Genomic DNA, 24,109 nt, shown 5'->3' with positions numbered 1-24,109 from the left:
TAGACCAAATATGATTAAATAATTTGTTTAATATTTTGCAACGAATTATTAATAAAGCAGATTAAGGATATATATGATATTAATAAAAATAATGTTAATGATTATAATAATATAATAATATAAATAATATAAATTGTGTGCTCCTAAATATACTATTAAAATAAAATTAAAATAAAATTGTATTAAAATAAAAAATTTATTCTTCCGCGTATATCTGTATCTTGTATCTCTTCACAATTAATACTTAAACAAAGCGTGAGGACTTTACCGCACTTTATTACAATTCTCCCGTCTAATTTGTGAAAAGCTCATTCATATTTATGACCACGCTCGTGCGCATTTCGAAATTCCTAATTTCGAGGACACGCATTATTTATCTAATTGGCCAATGCTGTATTTTGAAAATTCTTCACTCAATCTTACAGGTATGTATGATCGCTAAAACGCAAACGTTTTTGAAACATCTCCTGTTCTACTTACATGCAAACGAGGCACGTCGAGAGTGAAAGCGGCGTGGTATTTAATAGGTGCAAATCGACTTCGTGGCAAGCGCGGGAAAACGGTTCTCCAAAACAAGACGACGAGACGAAGATGCTGCGTTGATATCACCGGTCAGTCGGACAACCGTCAAAATCGCAAAACCTTCGCGACACACGAAGTCGGGCACTCCGACCACCGAATATGCGTTTCCCTAATGGCTCGCTGAATGGACGATCTGACACGCTGGTGTGTAGACGAATACGGCAATGCGGGCGAGCTAGCTCTGTCCGGTACTTCGATACCGTGCCGGGTGGTATCCTCGATGCTTTCGGTCGGCGTCTGCGCTCTCGTAACCTTCCGACCTTCTTCCACCTGCGCATTACCATCACTACGCTCTATCTAAAGTCTACCGAAGTGTAGCCACGTCAGAGTTGTCTTCGTCGCGCAGAGCGGCCTTTCTTGCTCTCATCAACTGCGGAAGCACCTGATGAAGCACGCGATGGAGCACCTGATATGAGCAAGTGAATGCTTCAACCAATATCTTCGATGAAATTTCACTTGCGAAGATACTTCTACTTTAAGCACATAATTTAACTTTCTCGATAACTGCAATGTATACGTGTTACAATAATCCAAAATTATAACGAAAATCATGTACATACGTACATATAATATATAATTTAAAAAATGATTTTATATTTTTCCAATAATTAGTATTTTCCAGCTGTTTTTTATTACATATAATTAATAATAAAATTTAAATGAAGATCTCTTTACAGCGATCTATATTTTAATATATCAATTAATAAAAAAAGATATTATATTGTGTATTTGGTGAAGATTTCCTAATCATAATAGATAATTTTAACAAATTAAGAGTTAATATATAAGATAGAATTAAGATAATTTTAACTTAGACTATTTTAGACAGAGATTCTTTTTATTCTTTCTCTCTTTTTCTCTTTCTCATTTAATCATTATTTGATCAAAGGTTTGGGTATCAAATTAATATAGTATATTTTTTTATAGATTTATGTAATATAGATATTTATTTATTATAAAGAAGATAAAGTGTACAGAATTAATATTTATATATCTTTTCTAATATATAATAATATAAATATAAATTTGTTAATAATACATAATAATATAAACTGTTTAAAAGTTAGTTTGATTCTTTAAATCAGCATGTTTTGAATATCTTTATCTCATAGTAAAATCAAATGTTCAATGCTTATTCGTGAGTTGTTATGATCAATCCTCCATCAAGGAAGATCCAACTTTTCGAAAACTATTGCTACTGATGCATCTAGGACGAGGTCGATGTTTGCTAATCTAAACTTTGATAAGATCAAAGTTTCTCTACTATATTAGATGTTACGATATATGTATCAATTTTACGGACTCGAAGAGAGAACGTTCCTCACAGATAAATTAATGGTTTTTATATAGTATTCTGATTATTTTGCAAAAATATTATCATAATACGTACTTTTTTCAATGAAATCGATATCTGTAATTATGCATTATATAAAGTTTAAATTTAATAAATGATGTATTTTATCTAATAGAAATAAGATATTCATCACTTTTTCACGATATTACTGTAAATAAATTATATTTGTTTATTACTACATATATTTAATATAATTATTATAGCACAACATAGTATGAGCACGATTCTATTTGTTCTACATTGTATAATCAGATACAAGAAAAAATACATTGATGCACTGTCATGCGTCTGACTATATAAATATTACTACTACTTAAGATAAGTGAAAACGGTTCTCTCAACAACAGAAGGAAGATCTCTTACGTTCGCGATTTTTGTTTTTTCATGATTTTTATACAAGAATCATTTCTTCGGAAATAATAGTCACATGTTTTATTCATCCCTTGTATGAGTAACTTCTTCACAATTCGCAATTTTTCTTAAAGACAAGAAAAATCAACAAATTATTTATAAGATATTATCCGAAAAAAATATACATTTTCAATTATAATATCGCATTCTTTTATACACCAAAATAGAAAGAAAATCTAACATATTTAGTTCGATATGTAAAAACAATGCAAGAAAAATTTTAATCGGAATATGCGAGAAACTTTTGTATAAAAAATTAATCTCGGAAGTGATTGACATGCTAATAATGAGGGTTTAAAGATCCTTTGTTTTTCTCTTTGTTATTCTTGTAATAAACTCTAATTTAAGCAAAATTCCACGTCATAATATGATATTTTAAACGGTAATGATATTCGTCAATGTGCTGTAAACACACAATCTAGCAGTAAATTTTCGTGATGGCAACAAAAGGTCAAGTTCCTTTGCAACGATCGAACATTTTAAGACAATGTAAATACGAAAGAAGGAGAGAAAGAGAGAAAGAGAGAAAGAGACGAGAATAAATAACGCGCGCATTTATCTGCCCGAAATAATTTAACTTATTTCTGGATAGCGAGCGTATTTTGTTGTGAAAGTATATAGTATTATCTTTCAAGAGGGAACAATTTGCTCCGACAGTATTTAACTTAGTTTTCTCGAAGTATCTACCACCTACTATCCTTTCTCAAGGATATGTCACGTTCCGAATTTTTATTTTAAGAACAAATTATAGATAGTAAATAAGAGAATATAATACGAAAGGTTGTTTTTTCCTTTCGGCGACATTCTAGGCTTTTAATTCTGTTTCGTTAGTTTAAGTTTAAAGTATAACGACATCAAAGGTCGAGAGTGCATTAACCGATGTTGAACCGATGAAGGGGATCGATATAGAATTGATTTCTCGAATAACGATATTTAGTCTTTATTAATTAAAGTGAATCTAACCGACGCGCACGAGCGTTATCCAATTAAGGATTGCGATGTGCAGGACGTGTAGTAAATGTTGATACTGTCAAGTAGATTGATTCACGTAGCCACGTGTAACGTTGCATTTATAAACATCAAATCATGTTACACGTGAAATGTCCATTTTATATTCATGATTTTGCAAGTAATTTCCGAGAAAAGAAGATAAGTATAAATGAAAATATATTCTCTCAACGATATTATTTCATAATAATATATAATTTTTTAATATTTTTATATCATCCATTTATATCATAAATATTGAACTATTCGACAAATAAAAAAACTTCTTTATTTAGAATTGTATAAAAAATTCTAGAATATAAAAATACTACAATTTTCATTACGAATATTACATATAGTATATATGACTTTATCGAAATATTTTGATTTTTCCTAACTTGATAGGATTTTCAATCTTTTTTATTGACTAACAAAATAAAGTTTCAAGAGATATATTTGCCCCGTGGTATTTGTCAATGATAAGGTTGTCAATCCACCTACGTGGCCCTCTCGTAAAACCACAAATTCGCATTGTATTTCATCTTCTTGATCGTTCGCTTGCTAAATAATTGATATGTGAAAATTTAATTTTCCTTCATGCGAGTTATACGTTTTGTGCGATGTGTATTTTTGCGACAAGTACATTTTATGTCTACGATGTCTTTGTGCGCAAGAACAACTTTATACGCAACAAATTGAACGTGAAATAAAGCAGCGCGGGCGAACATACAGCTATAAAACGAATCCTTTTTCGGAATTCTTTCGTAAAACAAGTCAAGCGAGTTGCACATTTTTACATTACATTAGAGTGCTGTTGTACATCTTCCTATGTTATGTTATTTGTCAAGTTAAATATATAAAAAGCATGCGAATATATTGAAAAACAAAGTTGTTTTTTTCTTACGAAAATCCTTGAGTGTTCCACTATATAATGTTATCTTACTAATCATTTAGCGAATATCTTTTTTACGATCGCATTCATTGTTCAGCCAGTTTTGCACTCGTAAATACTTGCCTCGATACTCTTTATGATGCTTCGACGTTATTACGCGACGCAAGAGAGCCTGAAAGCCATCGTTAAACTTTCACCTCTATATAAACGACGGAACCGAGGTATAGCAATTTTAAACGGAAGCACGGAAACCGGAACAGGTAATCGAAAAACACTTAGTGATTTTACAGGACGGCGCGAGCGTCGAAGGAGAAACTAAATTGTCGCGCTGTTGTCCCTGATGATGGCGCAACGGCAAAAACTGACAAGAGCTTTCATAGCTTGAGTGATGTAAAATCAATGCCTCGATAAGTTTAGACGGAGCGATGTTGATACTTGAAATTTCTGTATAAAAGTTTTTGCGCACGAGATTCTGGTACCTTTCTTCCATTAGATTAAAGAGGATAATTTTGCCATAAATCTCCGGAAAGCATGAACTTCTTCATCTCGATGTATTTATTCTGTTATTTCTCTCGGGAACCTGTCTTAGTTATTTTTTTGTTCTCTCTCTCTCTTTCTTTCTTCCTATTTTATCTCTGGTTTGAGAAATATTTGGCGATTTTATGCTAGTAGAATTTTTATATGCATATATTGGACGAGATTGCAGATACATTTTGCAAATAGGAAATCTCAATAAACGTGAATCTCTATTGTATTATTGGACAAATAAAGAGAGAAGTCTCAGATGAATAAATATCAATAAATATAGACGATTATAAATAAACATCGGAGATTTCATAACATATTGATATTATTATTGTGTAAAATTTATTCAAACTATTTTTATTTTAAGTAGCCAGTTATTGCTGTAGTAAATATTTGTCACACTGAGAGGTCACACAGATTTACGTAGAGACCGTAGATTTAGAAAATCGCTATTTCGTAAGCAACGACGATATCTTTGAATTGGATTTACTGCTTTAAAACCGAGTTATTCTAAATTACTCGCGTAATAAGACAACGATCTGTATTTTCTTCTATGGAGGAAAATTCATGGCTGTGCTTACTAAATAAAAATAGTGATTTAGTAATTTATAATTCAATTAATTTATAATTCAATAGTTGTAATTTACCTGATATAATAATAATGAGTTGTAAAAAATATTAAGCTACTTTCTAAAAATCTGAGCTTTTTATGTATGACTTTGATAAGATTATTGTGTTTGTATTAGCATGATTAGAGAGAGAAATAAAGTACATATATTGCTTTAAAAATATATATAATTTGAAAAATTATCTGTTATTTATGTTATTTATATTATTTATATTATAAGTTTATGTGAAAAAGTGGATAATTTTTAAAATGAATAATTCTCTTAACAATTTTTAAATTTTGTGATTATTCGTATTTAATTTAATTCGTATTTAATTTAAAACTATTTAATCTTAACTAGTAAAAAATATTTTTATTCAACTTAAGAATTCAAGAAAAAAATTTGTTCTTAAATATAATTTTTGTATACATTTTGTATATATTTTTATATCTAGAAAATATTTTATATGAGAAAATAATTTTTTATGTCTCTGAGAAAATAATAAAACAAATACAAAACAAAATTTTTCTCTTATATTTACAATTATCGTAATATGTATGTTCCATATTTAATTTGTTATTTCAGTAAAGTTAAATATCCGTTAATAATTAATTAATAAACCTTTTTTTCTATATATAATTAGTTTGATAAAAATTGTATGATGTGATTAATATGTATTGTATACATTATTATATTACTAGCATTATTTCGTGTTGGTAAAGTGATTGACAACTTAAGCGTGTTAGAGTTTCAGCAGTTCAACTTTAATTCTGCAAACATGATTATATATTCAATCTCTAAATTGCTCTGAGTTGTCAGTAAATAACATATTCATATCAACACAAATAATTAAGCACTTTTTGAAGCATTCCTTGTTACTCTCATCGTCCAATCGCAGGACTATGTATTTGTGATAACACTTTTTCAAAATTACCTCCAAGTAAAGTAATCTCCGAGTAAAAAATGATAATGCAAAAAAAGAGAAAATATCAGTATGCATAATTTTCTTCTCTGGACAGAAAGTTTTATATAGATATCAAGAAAAATATTATAGAGATATTTTATATAAAAAGATTTGGAAGTATACAATTAAGCAACAAAACTAAAAATAAATAACAAGATATTCAAAATATTATCAAATCAAATTATTATTAATCAATCACAAAATATAGGTAGAAGAATTTTTAATGATATTTTGTCGCGAATTTTCTCTTTCCTTTTTTCTCTTTTTTTTGTTTTCATTCGATAATGTAAGCAAACAAAAGAAATAAAGAACATGTTATAAATTTATTACAAACTGTACATGACATGTAGAGACTTTTAGGCAACCCTCGGTTAACCGCAACGTCTGAACTTTCGCTTTTACGAATATCAAAAGGCAATTTCTGAATGGAAAGTGGGCGATTGAAAAATAGCAACATACCTGGCGAAATAATGTGACATAAATAAAAGAAAGATTTTTATACACACATATAACACACAAATACACACACACACACACACACACACACACACACACACACACACACACACACACATATATATATATATATATATATATATATATATATCAATCGCCTCGTCCAATCGCCTATTCGCTGCAAAAAAATAAACACTGAGCGGCGAAATATCGACTTCAAACCGTGCGTGTTGCTTTAATGGATCGTTGTATTCATAATCGATGTAATTATGTGCCCGTATAGAACTAATTAACTGTGACAATGTTGACATTATATAATCTATCAATATAGAAACCTGTTGCAATAGACTTGGCGCAACTAATCGCATTCACAACATCGGCGGGTTCTTCACTTTTTTTAATTTTTTCTTCTTTATTTATTTATTACATCAATTTATTTTACTTGTAAATGTCTGTCCAATGATCTATGTGCTGTATATTTATAATTCGACTGCATCTCTTTACAATAATAATAATACTGTTTTTTGTACATTTAGTATATGTATACATATATAGCATGCGTGTTTCAATTATTTTATTATTTTAATTAAAACATTATGCTCCTGCTGCTACTCCTCTTCATATAAATTTAGCTTTATACAATAATTAATTATAATATATTATAACAAGACGACAGAAACTTACTTTTGATTTTAGACAAATTCTTGAAACAGTTTGTTGATGTGTATAGGAACTATGTCAAGAACTGAACTAAGTTTCCAGCAATCAAATTATTAATAATCAACTATTGACATGATAAGAATAGTCTTGAGTGGAGCTTTATTTGATCATTCCTTATAACAGGTGATTGCATGTAAAATAAAAAAAATGTCCTAGAATAGATTATTTTAAGATGTGCTTTGCTTCTTACAAAATCTTTCTAGATATACAATTAGTTTAGCATCTTTTCCTCACCAACAATCTAAATAAAATATTCCAAAATATTATTATTAATTAATTTCGTTCATGATATGAACTAACTCAATAATATTCACTCAACCATATTTGATCACTATCATCATTAATCAAATATACACTTTTAAATACATTTTAAATATATTAAATTAATAAATTTTACAAATAAATGTCAATCTAATAAAACTATGATTAATCTGCACGATGTATGTAAAGCGTCACCGAATTATCACCAAACTATCATCTAACTGAATTCAATAACATTCACACCGCCAATCAGATATAACAAAACATAATTAAATTAGAATAAAATATAATTAAATTTATAAATTCATAAATAAATATCAACTATAATTATTAACTATAATTACTAACCTCGCTTACGATATACGAAATGTCACCAAAATGTTGTTACTGAACTGTCATCGAACTTAATTAACTTAATTAAAATTAATTACCTTAACTTAATAATAGATCGAAATAATGCACAGATCACAGATAACTAACCGAGATCTAACTAATCAACATTACAAGAATAAGAGCAACAATTTTGATACTTTCAAATAATTAATTTTACTTTTTTAAGTATAGATTATGTTTTTAACATTATATTCTCCTTGCAAATATAAAATTTTGCAAGTAAAATAAATGGTTAGCCGATATATTATCATTCAATATCACGTTCTCAGTTACTTTTGGCAGCAATATATTTAGGGCAAAAATTATAAATGTGCTATTGACCAACTTTTAGGAACGCATCCAATATGACTGTTTCTTCTAAGGTGCGTTGTTATATCGAAGTCCCTTATTGTGTATAAATCTCGATGAAAACCTTCTTTAAAAGCACGCCACAACTCATAACTGTTATAATGTATATTCACACAATTGTGGTATTTACATACAGACTAATACATTTCTACAGACACATATACGCGTCAACTACAGTAATTAAATTAAAATCAATTTTCTATTCAAAATACATACATACGTATATATATATATATATATATATATATATATATATATATATATTAATAGCTAATTGTAAGCGTTTGGAAGGTCAACTAGCAGACTAATTTTTAATTATACAAATAGATAATAAAATTTTTCTCAATAAATTTTGGACAAATAGTTTATTTTAAGTATTTTAATTTAAAAATTTGTTAGAATAATTGAACTCAAATTGATTGATATTACTTAAATTAGTATATATTGCATCATTAAAAATCCAGATCGTATATAGAATTAATTGTGTGTAATTTCTGAAAGATTTAAAATTTAGTCTGATAGATACACGATATTCTATATACATATACATATATATGCAAAACTATTTCGCGGATATTCCGTGAAAATGATGAATTGTTGTGTACAAAAGATTGTTCAATAATACGAGCAGCATGTTTCAAAAACTAAAAACTGTTGCCGCAAGGGATTTATTTTTACACAAAATGATTTACTCGCATTTCATTCATGCAATTGCTTGTATTTATCGTAACATCATTTTATTTTAGGAAATAAAATGTTTTTTTTTTTTTTTCGTAACAGATATATTATATTTGCAATGAAATATACATAAAAGTTAAAAAATATATTCTATTTTATATATTAATTTTATATATTAATATATTTTATATATTAATATGCGGCTAATAATATTATTATTAAATGTATAATTATACTATTATTAAGCCAAAGTGCAAGTTATTTTCACAACAGTTCTTTTTAGTTTTCAAAACATATCTAGAAATTATTTTTGCACAAGAAAAGTGTATGCATGTGTGTGTGTCACGAACTTTCAAATTGTCATCCATTTTTCACTCTCTTACATACTCTCTTCGCACTTATACGTAGAAATTCACTCGCAACGAATATTTTGCCGTACCACTAGATGTAATTACATTAACGTGTCCATTCACGGCTGCGTATTTCCATAAAAATGGCTGTGCTAATGTACGATAGACCTCTCAAAGCTAACGTTTAATTACATGGCAAACTTCGTTAAAATCTTTCTCATTAAAAGCAACATGATACTCACAATGTTTAAACAAATATAAAAAAAAATATATCGATTCCAATTATATTTTTTAAACAATATGATATTACGTCATTTGTATTGCTTTTGTTGAACTAACGTACGTATTAGTTGGAAGATAGAGAATTCTCTTTACATAACTTTCTCATAAAATTAACTTTGCTTTTTTATCTTATCTAAAAACCACTTTTGCACTTCGGAGACTGCTATTTCTTTCGCAGAATTAAGCAAACTTCAGTAATGTTCTATGGCAACAGCCATAACTATAATAGCAATTATATCCAGTAGCCATTATGTTGGCGTAATAACGAACTTAATTCTAGCGATTGTATGTATAACAATCAACGACGCCATTATTACTTTTTTTACTGTTATTATTAATTTCATGTATTAATATATTATTAATATATTATTATGCTTATTTTAATATATTAATTTATATTTCTCATTCGTTGCTAATATAGGTCATATAAAAATAATTTATATATAAAAATATACAATATAAGAAACATAATATTTCTTCTAATAATATTTATTTATGATTTACGTGTAAAATTTTTAATTTCAGGTAAAATTCAAGTAGAATATTCACAATCAGTAATTTTCTATGTGAGAGGATTTTTTAAATTTTGTATGGCACTCTACTAACCACGCTGAAAAAAGTTACTTAACTTTCAAGAATAGTTAGAGTTTATGTGCTTGACATTTTTTATTTTAAAATCATTTGATTTATAATAACAAGATTATTCTTTCTTGAAAAATCAATAGCAAAACAGATATATAAAGTACATATTCTATCAATAATAAAAATAACAGAAAAGTAATATTTTGTAATTTAAAAATTCTATAAATAATTTCAATTAAAAATAATTTTAATTGTTTACGATCTAGAAAAAAATTTTGCAGATACTAGTTAATAAAAAAATTCTAAATTAAGCAAAAAATATTATTACCTGAACTATGAACACAAATTTGTGGCTGTATATTATTTGTATTTTATGCAAGATTACGCGATTTAAATAATTTGGAATAGCTATGTGATTAATACTATTATTATAGATAAATTATAGATGTTACCGCAATTATATGAAAATTATATTATTATATACACATCATGATTAAACAAATTTGAGCCGACATTCAAATCGGCATTGTAACAATATCCATACAATTTTTAGATGCTAATAAATCGAATAATACAATATTATTATAATTATTATTTTAACAGTTTTTTTTTTGAATTATTAATTTATTATATACAATGAGCGGTAAATAAATTTGCTAGCCGTTCGTTAATAAAAAATATCTATATGCATTATCTGTAAATGAAACTCGAGAATTGAGATAATCGAATAAAGACCTCGACGAAAATGTAGATATAACCATAATAATAGTATTCGAAATTTATGGGGACAATCACGAATTCGTGATGCTTGTTTAGAATTCCGTGGTGGCCGTATGACCGATTAACTTGGAATGGTTTGATGAACTATTGCTGCCCTATCAGAGCCATTTATAAGCAAATATATATGTCAACACAGAAACTAGCATCTATAAACATACAACTATATATTAATTTCAGGTTTGTTGAAAACATATTTTGCAAAATGACCATTACAATTTATTGCAGCAAATTAAACTTATTGTAAAAAATTACTTTTATTAGCAAATTGTCACTTATTAGCATTTATCCTAGAAATAATTTATGTATCTTTAGATTTTCGTATTTATTAAAGATTAGAAAATTAACGCAGCAATAAAAAGTTGTTATATATATATATATATATATATATATATATATATTTCTATAATATTAAGCTAAATATATAATTTTCATACACTCTGATAATTTCAACACTCTAACAGCTTTTAACTGAAATTCATTTACGAATTACAAGTTGACATTAGTTTTACAGCAGCATAGTTTACTATTTCATGGAATGATCTTTTCAAAAAAAGACCAAGTCAAAGTTCACGTACGTCTTTCTCTCATTTACGCTATACACGTCGTGAAAAATTCCATAAAGGAGAAATCGCGCGCGCGTCGCATAAAAATCCCGCTTTGAGTTGTCGTAAAACGGTAACGCAATAATCTTTCGCATCAAATAAAAGAATCCGATAACTTATGCATGAGAAATATACGACGGTCGTAAAATGACGGGAATGACATCGAACACTTTCGTTTATGCGATATTGAAAAGACGGCATTACGCCATAAAACATTCGCTGCTCCTGATTGCGGTTGTTGCCAAGCGGAGATTCGTTCTTCGAGCTTCATCATCATGCCGATATCCTAGTTCAATCGAGCGAGCAGAACATCGCGTTCCTTGACCTATCTTACGCGATCGTGCCAGGAATACTCATTATGCAGAATACATTGTTATATGTGTATACGCGAACATGCAGTATGTGCCATACTCACGAGACGTTTGTTTCCACTGCGTCTTGTTGCGGTTCGCATACAGAATCGGAACGCAACAGTAGTTACTTCCTCTTCTCTTTTCTTCTGAGAAGTTGACCTACTTCAAGTCGACAGATGAATCAAAAGATTGGATACGTGTTACGATACATGTCTTACTTACATATATGTCTTACTGCGCTTTCTATCTCTCTCTTCCTCAAATTTATTTTCACTCATTGTTGTACTTAATAAAGTTTATAAAACCAATTTAAATATAATAAAAAATACCATAAAATTTATGTATTAAATTTATATTTTATTTATATTTGAATTTTAAAAGTTGCATATATTCTGACATATTAATAATGATGCTTAAAGTTAAACTTTCATAACGTCTTCAAAAATCCTCTTCTCCTCTGCTTTTAGCTCTATAGACGGAGGATAGACCTTAGCTTTCTTCGCAATTCGCCATCCGAAGCATTTCTTTCCATGACAGGAGATTTTTACAAGATAGAACCGTCAACCCGTACTCAATATGCGCTTTAGAAAACGGATTTTTCATCTCCAACTTCTATACGAGACATACGGGACGAGAGTCAGGATCGAAATCCGGGATTTATCTACTACTAGTCGGCCCGCGCAAAACTTTACAATGATAAGATCTATTTAAGATTTGATAAACAATAACTTTTTTTCATGTAATTACATTTTCTTTACATTTTCCTTTCGATTTATTTGCATTTCTTTTACATTTCCTTTCGATTCACTTATAATACGAAACTATTAATATAGCTACTATTTTTGTTCTGTTAATTAAACATCAATTCTAAATCAAACAAACCGTCGAATAAAGGATAAAAAATTTAAATAATGTATCTTGAAATATTTTACGTACCAAAAAAATATTTTATATTTATCTTTCTCTCTCTGTTTTAATTTTCACAGCGAATGACAGAAATGATACAGCGCAATAATTAACTTTAGGCAAACATCTTGTCTTCTAACGTCAGCTGCAAGGGATTTAATTCGTTGAAAGTTATCTCAAGTTGCAATTTCTGAGTGTAAGAGCGTAGGAGAAGCTTATGTACATACAAGCGTTATTTCTTTTTCAGACCGTTGGAGACTATTATAAAGTCACCAATAACTCTTCGCCCACCGTATAAGAAAGTTTCTCTAAACACTATGAACCAGATATAATGTTCAAGTACTTTCTTCGACGTGTTCCTCAAGTACTTGAAATCATCCTATCTTTTTGTAACGTAACTGTTACTCTGTAAGATCGGTGTTTTTTACTTGGATGCTTTGCAAGCTGTGCCGATTTATAGAGTGAAAGTCTAAGCTTTCGCACTCGCACGTGTAATCGAAAAGAATATAGACGATACAAAAAAATTGATTTAACGAAGTTCAATCTCGGGGGAATTATCGGATTAAAAAAGTTTCAATATACGAACCGATTGACGTATTTTCATCACTTATTACTGCGCAACCTCTATTTTTTATTTAGAGAGAGAAGAATAACATTCATGTAGAACACATGAAATTTTTATTATCTTGCATGTGATTGATTACAAGTGCAATTTAATATATCATGTATGCATAACAATAAAAATTTATGTCATTTGATGTATAATTTTTTTTGTAAAATAAAACTGTGTTAATTAACATAATGTTATAAGCCATGATTATAAAGGTAAGCTTCAGCACGCAAAAGCATGTTGTAAAGCTGATGTACGAGTTTCGTGTAGGATGTACGGTCGATTTATCGGGGTGAACAAAGTTTTACAGCCCGATTAAAGTCAGCCAAGCCCATTCATCTCATAGAAGACAGGCAGATTTACACAGCATCAAGCTTTAAGCATCAACGCCTTTTTCTTTAAATATCACACAGTAAGTAATAACATTACTTACAATTATTCATTACTTTCGAAAATATTGTAATTATTTTTATGTTATTTTAATCCTGAGTAAAAACGATACAAAAATAATATAAAATAGTAAAACATATGAACAACTAATATTCTTATATAATGAAATATCAATATCAGAGTTATTTTTATATCACGATTATTTTTAGCATGTACTATTTCGAGTATATGACACACACACACACACACACACACGCACGCACGCACACATATGAACTTTCCATCGAAACTTTCTATAAATTACAATAAATAAATCTTTCAAAGAATTATTAATCTAATAATTTTGTTTTAGAAATAAACCATAAATTGGAATGCATCTAGCGTTAACGTAATAGCGATAATTGTCATATTTATGCAACCTATCTGTATTGTATTGTCTTATGAGATTGACATGGTTACATAATCTCATTTACTATATTACAGAGATTCAATATGAGGAATTATGGTGAAATCTGACATGTATGTGTATCGCAATTAAGATACGATATTATATAGTATATATGGTACATAAAATTATACAAGTACATGGTACATGTTATTACAATACATATTATAATGAAATGTGCGCAAATAAAATTTTTAGATCTTTAACATTCTTAAATATTCGCATAACGTGTGTATTTGTAAAAGGTTTGAAGCAAGTGGCCAGAATATTATTCTATTTGTTTATAAAGGAGCAAAGAAAACCAAAATTTTCTCTAGTCCAGAGTTATCCTATATTATGCATTAATAATTCAGACAGGATAATTCATGCAGAGTGATTCGGAACGAAAAATTCTGAATAAAAAATGTCATATGAACATAGGTTTTATTCTCAAAATTTATATAATTATAAAAGTAATAAAATTTTGCTGCTTACAATAAAATGCACATGCTTGATAGAAAGTGAGAAATCAAAGCAAAACAAAAAATGTGAGATATCAGATGTTTATAATGATTTTATTGTGATTATAAATCAGGTCTTTATGATTTTATTATGATTATAATAATTTTACTATGATAGCAGGAATATTTTACAACTTCTGTAATTACGTAAATATTGAGTAGAATTTATTTTCATATAACATTTTTTTTTACTCAAAATAACCTCCCAAAAAATTTGTTTATTTAAATATATTTGTTTATTTTAATATATAAAGTTTATTACACTCGTTCTGAATCATCAATTATTTTAATTATTTCATTCTTATTAATCTCTTTTGCGAACAACTAAATATTAAATATTAAATTTTAGGTTCGCAAATATGTGATTGCACATAGAGAGTCGTTAATATATCGAACTACTAATAATGGAGCTTTTACTGTAATGCGTTTACCTAAATCATTGGTTGAAATACCTGGAGTTGCACGAGCTTATGTAACGTAAATAAATCATGTATTAATTAAACAGTAATCGCATGCGATTACTTATGGATGTTGCGGTTGCGTAGAGATCATTAAACTCGATGATCCGGCTTTCACGCATCGCCCTGAGTGCGAATAATCACTGCGATTCAATCAACGCAATTATTAGATATTAGTGCAAATTTAGCGCGATTCTATGACACATGAGCGATTTACATAAAATCATTATAATATCTTACAGCATCGATATAAATAAATTACGTCGGACATAATAAGGGTCTATTCAAATATTATTTTTTCTCTTTGAAGATAAACATGTAATAAAGACATGTATTTCTCTTAATTTTTTTTTGTACTATATCAATAGCTGTTTAAGAGAGATTATAACTCTCTCTTTTCCTCTATTTAGCATGTACATAGAGTTCTTTATTAGTTAGTAAACTACATAGTACCACAACTCTGCACATTTTCCATGAATGTACTTGAAACTTTCTTCGTGACAACCGAGCTTCTCATCTCAGTGGCTTACTTCGGGGCTTTCGGTTATATCCGACAACCTGATTACCACAACAATACGGAACTTTCTATGTTGAGAATACAAGAGGTACGAATTAAGTATAACATCAAGTTGGTTGTAGTTCGATCGATCGATTCAAGAGAACTCTCGAATTATTTTACGTCATCGAACCAATAAATGATTGCGTGTACAGTAATAAAAATATTGTATAATGTATTAAAATGCATCTTATTGCACGCGCAAGAAAAATCATAATTTTAATTGTTTTTAATTTATAATTACAATTACCTAATTATAGAATGATTTTTTATGCAGATTGATTTTCCATCAGAAGACAAATGAGTATGAATAATTATTTATGTTTATTTATTTATTTTTCGACGTAATATTTTAAAATAAATAGGACACGATTTTTCTTTAAATATTGTGGAATTGCATTTCCATCGGTGAAAAGTAATGGTGAACTCTTTTCGTACGATGAAACTCTTAAAAGATAGACGCAATCGCATGCCGTAAACGAATCTTATTACCGCGCTAAGATGGAATCCGGATTAGTTACGACTTGCTGTGATTCGCTCCAAGTTCTGCTCAATCGACTCGCGAAATATGTATGTACTGCTTGTCACGTTCACCTATAAGCGTGCATATATTTTAACCATCAAACAACATCGTTTTCGATTTTGACAAGAAAAATTTTTCTTTGCATCTATAATAAAATTGAATAAATCTAAAAATAATAAATCTGAAAATTTAATTAGATGTCACGTTGTATAGAATAATTGACAGATGAGAAAAAGCTGGGGGAAACTTTTTTAACACCATATTATGAAAATAAATTGCAGCATAGATCATGATAATGGATTCAATCTAGTGTTCTCTTTCTTTATAAAGATTTAATTGTTCAATCAAACAAATAAGGTAAATTTATGTTTTACGCCTTTATTACTGCCATTACATGGTATTTTGATGTTAGATATTATGAGTATTTATGACAATAAATATTTGTGTATTTTTTCGAACTAACATAACAATAATTAACAAAAGATTATTGATCACAAGATTGACAGCTTTATTTTTAAAAATTTTTCTTTGTCGAGATTCTGTACATTAAACTTTTAACTTAATTCAACAAGATCCCTTACAATTTTCAGGACAAATAAAATTACAAATAACAGAAAGAATCTTTATTACAGGAATATGTTTTACAAGAAAGAACTTGGAGACTATAAAAAAGTATGTCATATATATGTGTTTTACGAAATTTTTTAGAAATGCGTTCTCCCAAACTAAACGCAAAATATACGACGTATTTTTGAGCATCTTTTTATAGTAAAACTTATATTCCTAAATTATATTTACTTAATAATTGTTCCAAATATTTTTCAGATTTTAAACTGATTTTCTCACGCTTCATCTTTATCAAAAAAAGTAGGATTTTCGCGAAGGCTCTGCGATTTGTATAAATTTGACGAATTTTTCCTTAAATTATCGTCGCTTGTAGAATTCTTGCAAATAACGTTAGATCTGGATCTGGTAGGGATGCTAATCACTTCAGTCAACTGCATCGCCGTCGCGAATCTCAACTCCTGAAATCATCAATTGATAATATATATATATATATATATATATCATGGACCGCAAAATGCTTGCGTTGACATATACGCAAAGTGCGCAATCCATAATTTGTGCGAGTGAGCGTCAACGTCGAGACGGACGTCCGGCATAATTGAATCAATTCGCGTGACGCAGCTTTGGTTCCGAGCCAATTTAATTGCCCGCGCTGTCACACACAGTCCGATTTCGCGCATGCTATTCGCGAAAATTGAAAATATCGCTCAAAGGTACGATCCTTGTCGCAGTGGTTCTTCAAATTTCGCGCAGAGAACAGTTATGCCATTTAACTTCCAGCAGTTTTATTCCAGAGGTAAAATTTACTAGTTGCCATTTAATCTTCAAATCCTTATATTTTCTATAAATTGTATCCGCGGGTAACGATTTTAAATTTGTAGCAGTGCAAAATTCTGTTCTATTCAAAATATAAAATATTATGTAACCTTATATAACACAGATTATGTAATCTTATATAACACTTTATACATATATAAAGCATTTTATATAAAGCTCTTATATAAAGCAGAATTCAAAATTTTTTTGATAAAATATAATAAAATATAAATTGATATTTTCTTTTCTTTTTTGATCTAGCAGCAATATTTTTAATACATTTAAGTTATTAATCAATAAATATTAATAAAGTAAATTTTTTCAGCTTTTCTTCATGATTATATTCGGATGTTTAAATATATTTTTATTTAATCAAAAAATTTATTTATTAATCTAAAAACTTAATTCTCTAAAATAGTATTGTTTAATTTTCGATTTTACCTTCTAATAACATAATCTGAGATATGAATAAAAAATTATAAATAAAAAAGATTATACCAATAAATTCGCAGAAATAGAATATATTTATAATTTATTATTGAGATCCAATTTATAAATATATTTTGTATATGTGTTATAAATGTGATACGAAATTTTAATTTTTTTCTTTGTAAATATGAGTTTTTGACTATTTAAAACGACTCTTTATTTTAACCCAAATTAGAAACGAGATTGAATAGGAAGTTACTGCACCTGTAACTGACATCGAAAATTCACTGAGCGTTATGGAGAAGTATGTAATAGTTGGCGTAAACATGTATTTAACCATATATGCTTGTCATGTGAGCATCATGTAGCATAATAATTATGTACATGTATCGAAATAGAGATAATACAACATTTACTACGCATGACTGGCAAAGCCTGCCATAACGTAATGGGTAAACTCAAACGCGCGCTAATTGTGCAACGTTGCATTTATATGTGGTGTTCTATTTATGTACACTTTGTGCGATTCAAATAAGATATGTGTACCAGTTAGATTTTGTCTACTTCAAAGGAGGTAACATTAATTTAAACGATCAAGAAATACATTAGAAATTTTGTATGAGAGTGTGTTGTGCGTCTATAAAACTCATATAACTTAATTATAAGACATTACAAGACACAATGTTCTAATTACATATTTTTTTATGTTTAATTTTCGCGAATAATTCAAAATTAACCGCGTCAATGAACAGCTTTATGGTCTTTCTATACATAGAGGAACAAAATTATCACCCGATACTCTCATCGGTTTAGTGCTGTCTCAGTTGCATTGCATCCAATTGCAGTAGCAATCGCATTGCAGACTGCATCGATAGCAAGCGATCGAATGTAGTTCGTTGTAATCCGATCCCGAGACAGCTCGATGCGAAGCATCAATTTAATTGACCACGTCATTATGCGACATCCAGCATGATATTATCAGCTCTAACTGAAAGAGCGCGAGAAGAGTTGTTTGATAAATCGATAATGTAAATGTTCTATTTCCATCAGATTTGCGTATTGTCAGTGATTTCAGTGATACCATAAAAGGATCGATAGTCCTATTCACATGCTTTATTTTACCAACAGATTGACTTTGTCACATCTTATGTCAATACGAATATCAATTAATTTTGATATTCGGAATGTAACACGCACATCTGGAACTATTCCGGTCTATTGGAGTTTATATCCGCTTATCGTAGAAAGAGGAATTTGATTGTATTTTCGTTCGGTATGCTTGTTTACAATCTGACAAAAGAACGTTTCTCACGCACCACTGACTAAAGCTGTTTTTTAAATTTCCGGTGCTTTTTAAAATTCTATAGCAAAGTAGAAATATCTATCCGGTGCTTTTTAAAATTCTATAGTAAAGCAGAAATATGTAGTTATCACTTATTTTATTTTATTTGTTTATAATATTTTTTATATATTTAAAACTATATCATTCTAAATAATTTCATTTTTATTAAAACAAGTAGAAATTAAAATAACATTATCGTTTTTTTATCGTATATCGATTTTTTGTGTATCACGTTATACAATTGATTAAGATCTAAATATCTCTTTTAACATCGTATTTTCTTCGACAAAAATCAATACATTTAAAACGCTAAGAAAAATGTTTCTTTGTATGTGTGAACACTTACACAATATAAGCGATTTATATAAATGTTTTTGTAAAAATAGAGTTTCAACATATGCAGGTTATATAAAAATATCTGGCGTTATATTCACCAGATTTATTTTTGCAAGAGAAAAATGGCAAAATAGTGCTATACATAACGCGTGCCATGTTATATTCGTTAAATTAATTACATTTCATAAAAGAACGTGAAGAGAGAAAAGAGAATAGTGAAATAAAGTTTAAACGAGAAACGTTTCAAAGTGAGGTGACGAGTATGCAAAAAAAGCTGCAATATATAAAGCAATTTCAATGAAAGATTAAAAGGTGGCAAAGAGACGCGTATGCGAATTCTATGCGAATAGTATGAGATTTTTTTTATCGTCACTATAACAGTTTAATACAGCTATGAATGTTTTATTGTGCTCGGAGTCGGTTTTAAAGTCCTTTAATATTAAACGAAATGTAAACTCCACAACAAGCTTCTTATGTTAAATGACGTCTACTTTAAATTCATCTTAAATATAAATCGTCGACGAAAGATCAATCAAGAATCTCATCATTTTTCAAGTTTGATTTACGACAAGAAAACCCTTTTGCGAGTTTCGCATAAAAATTTTCGTCTTTTTCCATGAATCAGCGTTTCCTAATTTCCCCGGAGGATCTCATTAGCAGAATGAAGTGCGTAAAGGTGAAAGGTAATAAACCGAGAGAGACGACCATTCGTAAAATGTCAAACGTCGCAATAGAGATTATGTTATCGTTCATGTTGCCGATTTTCAATGCCGGATTACATTTCAAAAATATAACGCGCAATTATTTGTACACTTTGTTGGCATTTATCGGAAACGCAATCTTGTGGCCTTTGCTGATTTTACTGTGATTTAAAATAGAGAGAGGGAAAGAGAAAGAAAGAAAAGGATAGATGGAAAAAGAGGAAGAGTAATAAAAATAACAAAACATTTCTCACTACCTTCCGTCTGTCCCTATGGGCGGAGTACAGCACCCAGATTATGTACAAGACCATTATGATGGCGGGTATGCATACCCCCGCTATTGTGGACGCGCCTCGAAGAAGCAAATGATGCAGTCCGAGTAATGTAACTGCGAGAGCTGTTCCGCCTGCGACATACCTTCCGGTACGACGTCGTTCCTCCTGCCAACAGAAATGTTCCATGCGCATATTTTTTTTGAACACTTTTTCATGGATGAGAATTTATCTCGCATTTATCTCGTTGTTCCCCAACATTTAGTTCATTAAATCGTCTGTTTTGTGTCATGATGCATTTTATTTGTAGAAACAAACTACGTAGAAACATTGCCATTTGACTTATAAATTCAACAGCATTTATGAAATTATTTACATGAGAATTATTTTGAAGAAAATTGTTTCAAGTATTGCTTTATTCCTTTTATGTATATTCATTCAATTAACTCGAAATAAAATGAGAAATAGCACAAATTTAAAAGCTTTCACAATCGAATTTTCGATATAAATATTTCTATTGAAAAATTCTTAGAATGCTTTTAATAACAGAAAAATATGCTGAGAAAATCACTGGAATAAATGTATAGGCACGAAAGAATTCCAGTTTTAAAAAAGCAACATTAATTTAAACGCTATTTATAACATTTACATTTATATATGTTTGTATGTGTATAAAATTAAATAACAAAACTAAATTTTATTTTAATTATCAGACCTCGTGTATATAAGCGCTTGATTGCCCACTAGTAAACAATTAATGACAACTATTTAAACGATAAAACCTGCATTTGGATTTCAAGCAGATGCGCAACGAAACAAATTACGCGGGCCCGGCTTCGAGCACGTTTAACCCAGAATTCATTTATTTCACGTCGCCGGTTTTACGTGTGGTATCTGCGAACGACAAGTGCGAAGGACGATCCGAAATAGGCGAGGGGCATGCACATTAAATACTGACGCGCGATTGCGTCCAAAGTGGCAGATCCATTTTCATTTCACGTACTCGCTCGCGCACCCTTTAACGCCCTTTTATGTTTCGCGTTCTCTTTAACAAATCGCGCAGCTGTAACGGTTCACATTTTATGTAAATCTAGCCTAGCGATATGTGCAAACATCTCTACTATCATATTCAAATTATGCTTCCGCCGGATGCAGATATGCCGAACAGAACAGAGATAACGCGAGCGTTTTACTTCCCCAAGGCGTACGAACAGAAACGATATCATCGCAGTTAGAATAGTCGTAATGGAAACGCCTATATATGTATGGCATAGAATCTAAACGCTTTGCCTTGATCGACCATTCGATGCAAAATTTGCTGCACGTAACCACACAAGATGATATTATCTCACAGTTATCGCAGTGGAATCGCTATCGTTAAAGATATTCGTGTGGAAAACCAACCGATTGCGTGAGAGTATTAAGATTGTCCCTCGATGAAATCTCCGATCTAAGCGGCATGGCACTGACGGTGACATAAAATTTTCACACAAAAGTGAATCAGTTTGATTATACGTAGCACAATCTGTCGCCGAGTCATAAGATTGATCTTTACTTTTTCTGATAAATTCTTTTTCTCTCTTTTGCTCTGGGTCTCTGAGTATTATATATTAAAAATAAAGAACTATAGTTTCAAAACTTTGTCCTTCATTACTCCTGTACTGAATATTTAGTTGTAAAAATTTAATAACACTTAAAACTTTAGGTGTCAAAGAGATGCGAGATATAGAGAGAAAGTTTCTTCCTTTCCCGAGAATCTCCAAACAAGCTAACAAGCTGGAAAAATTTCACTATAAATGATATGCCATTAAGATATAAGAATTATGCTGGTAAAAGCAGCAAGTTAAGTTTGAATATCGAATTTAAAAAAGCAAAATAAAAATTGAATTTGAAAAAGAAAAAGAAAAATACGTAAAATATATTGAAATAATTAAGAAAATTATCAAGAATATTATATTTATATTTTATAAAAAAATAATATTTGTGAATTGATGATGATGCTAAATTAAACTATTAAAATCGATAATTGACGAATGTTATTTAAAAAATATTAATTGTTTTTATCGTATATTGTAAACAAATATGTTTATCTCATAGCATTTTCAATTTTTTGCATTAAATTTTCGATCGAATTATTTTGTGAGATTATCTCTTTGTCACGTCATCTTAATTATACGCAAAAATCGACAAAAATTCAAATCATTAAATCTCATATACAAAATCTCATTCAAATCGTAGTTGCGATTAATAATTTAACTACGTTATTTTCTTCTTTTTATAATACGATTACATCGTTGAACAATTGTTACAGCCAAAATTAGTTCCCAGCGCTTTTAATTCTCGCTAATTGTGCGAGCTGTGGATAGCAGAATTTTATTCGCAGATTTATGAATGTTGTTAAGGTAGAATTAAAGCGGCTATGTTCGTAGCGCAGTGAGTTTCAAGTCGCGATTAATTAAACGAAAAAGGAGCCACCGAAGGGTGGTCGCTTTTTCCATCCGGAAAATATTCTGCCGAGTTAACGATCGCGTAACGTTCGTGCAAATTCCGTAATTCGCAATTAATCCGAATGAAACGTGAATAAAACCATCATACATCATTGCACCGTGAAATTTCAATCGCGTTTTTGAGCTCGTTAATAAAAAGCTAATTATTCTTCGTATTCGTACACGATCGACGCACCAACACACGCGTTAACGCAAAAATATTCACTTCTACAAAAAATCGATCGAGAGTGATCAGAGGAAGATAATCTTTCTGGTCAATAATCGCGCGATTCGCGAATCGACTTTGCGGAGAGACTTTACGTAGAAAGCTTGTTCGCTCCCTCCGCTTCGAACGGGTTTATGTATCATCGGTTGTGGTTTCAAGAGCGGAACAGCCTACGCATTTACATTACTGGCACAATATAAGCCAGGCAGCGTGCTGGCATAATAAACAAAAAACACGATGAGCCAATACACCCACATACCGCCACCATAAATGATGGTGCGTTTAGCACGAGCAACGAATTGAAGAGCACGAAGTTTTTGCCAAAATTAGATTATCCTTTCCGTGGATGCTTTGCGGCTGCGTCCAGAGAACGACCGAGCTAGAAATCAGATACATTTGAAGAAATATGCTTAGCAGA

General features: G+C 29.7%; 2 protein-coding genes across 2 annotated transcripts in view; both read right to left on the bottom strand.

Moving 5' to 3' along the window:
- LOC105258490 (ras-related protein Rap1) overlaps window positions 1-751 on the bottom strand; it is a 28,587-nt gene extending 27,836 nt beyond the window's left edge. The window contains exon 1 of the mRNA XM_011269754.2: window positions 481-751. The gene's annotated coding sequence lies outside the window, so the exon portion shown is untranslated. The remainder of the gene's footprint in view (window positions 1-480) is intronic.
- A 16,465-nt stretch (window positions 752-17,216) lies between these two features.
- Window positions 17,217-23,796, bottom strand: LOC105258489. Its single transcript, XM_011269753.3, has 4 exons — window positions 23,575-23,796; window positions 22,384-22,444; window positions 20,965-21,147; window positions 17,217-17,541 (listed from the first exon to the last, which is right to left on the bottom strand). Exons 1-4 carry the CDS (start codon window positions 23,577-23,579, stop codon window positions 17,359-17,361), a joined length of 432 nt encoding a protein of 143 aa, XP_011268055.2. The 5' UTR covers window positions 23,580-23,796; the 3' UTR covers window positions 17,217-17,358.
- Between the last annotated feature and the right edge of the window lie 313 nt (window positions 23,797-24,109).

The sequence above is a fragment of the Camponotus floridanus genome, unplaced genomic scaffold (assembly GCF_003227725.1).
Source record: "Camponotus floridanus strain SB8 unplaced genomic scaffold, Cflo_v7.5 scaffold80, whole genome shotgun sequence".
NCBI lineage: Eukaryota > Metazoa > Arthropoda > Insecta > Hymenoptera > Formicidae > Camponotus > Camponotus floridanus.
The sequence above is the reverse complement of the archived record's forward strand: the minus strand, read 5'-3'. Positions and strand labels throughout refer to the sequence as shown.

What these genes read in the sequence shown, in the direction of transcription:
- LOC105258489 (XM_011269753.3), bottom strand. An exon ending in TTAATACTCTCACGCAATCG is followed by an intron (nt 21,148 to 22,383) that starts GTTGGTTTTCCA and finishes TTCTGTTGGCAG; the next exon opens with GAGGAACGACGTCGTACCGG. An exon ending in CCCATAGGGACAGACGGAAG is followed by an intron (nt 17,542 to 20,964) that starts GTAGTGAGAAAT and finishes TGATGATTTCAG; the next exon opens with GAGTTGAGATTCGCGACGGC.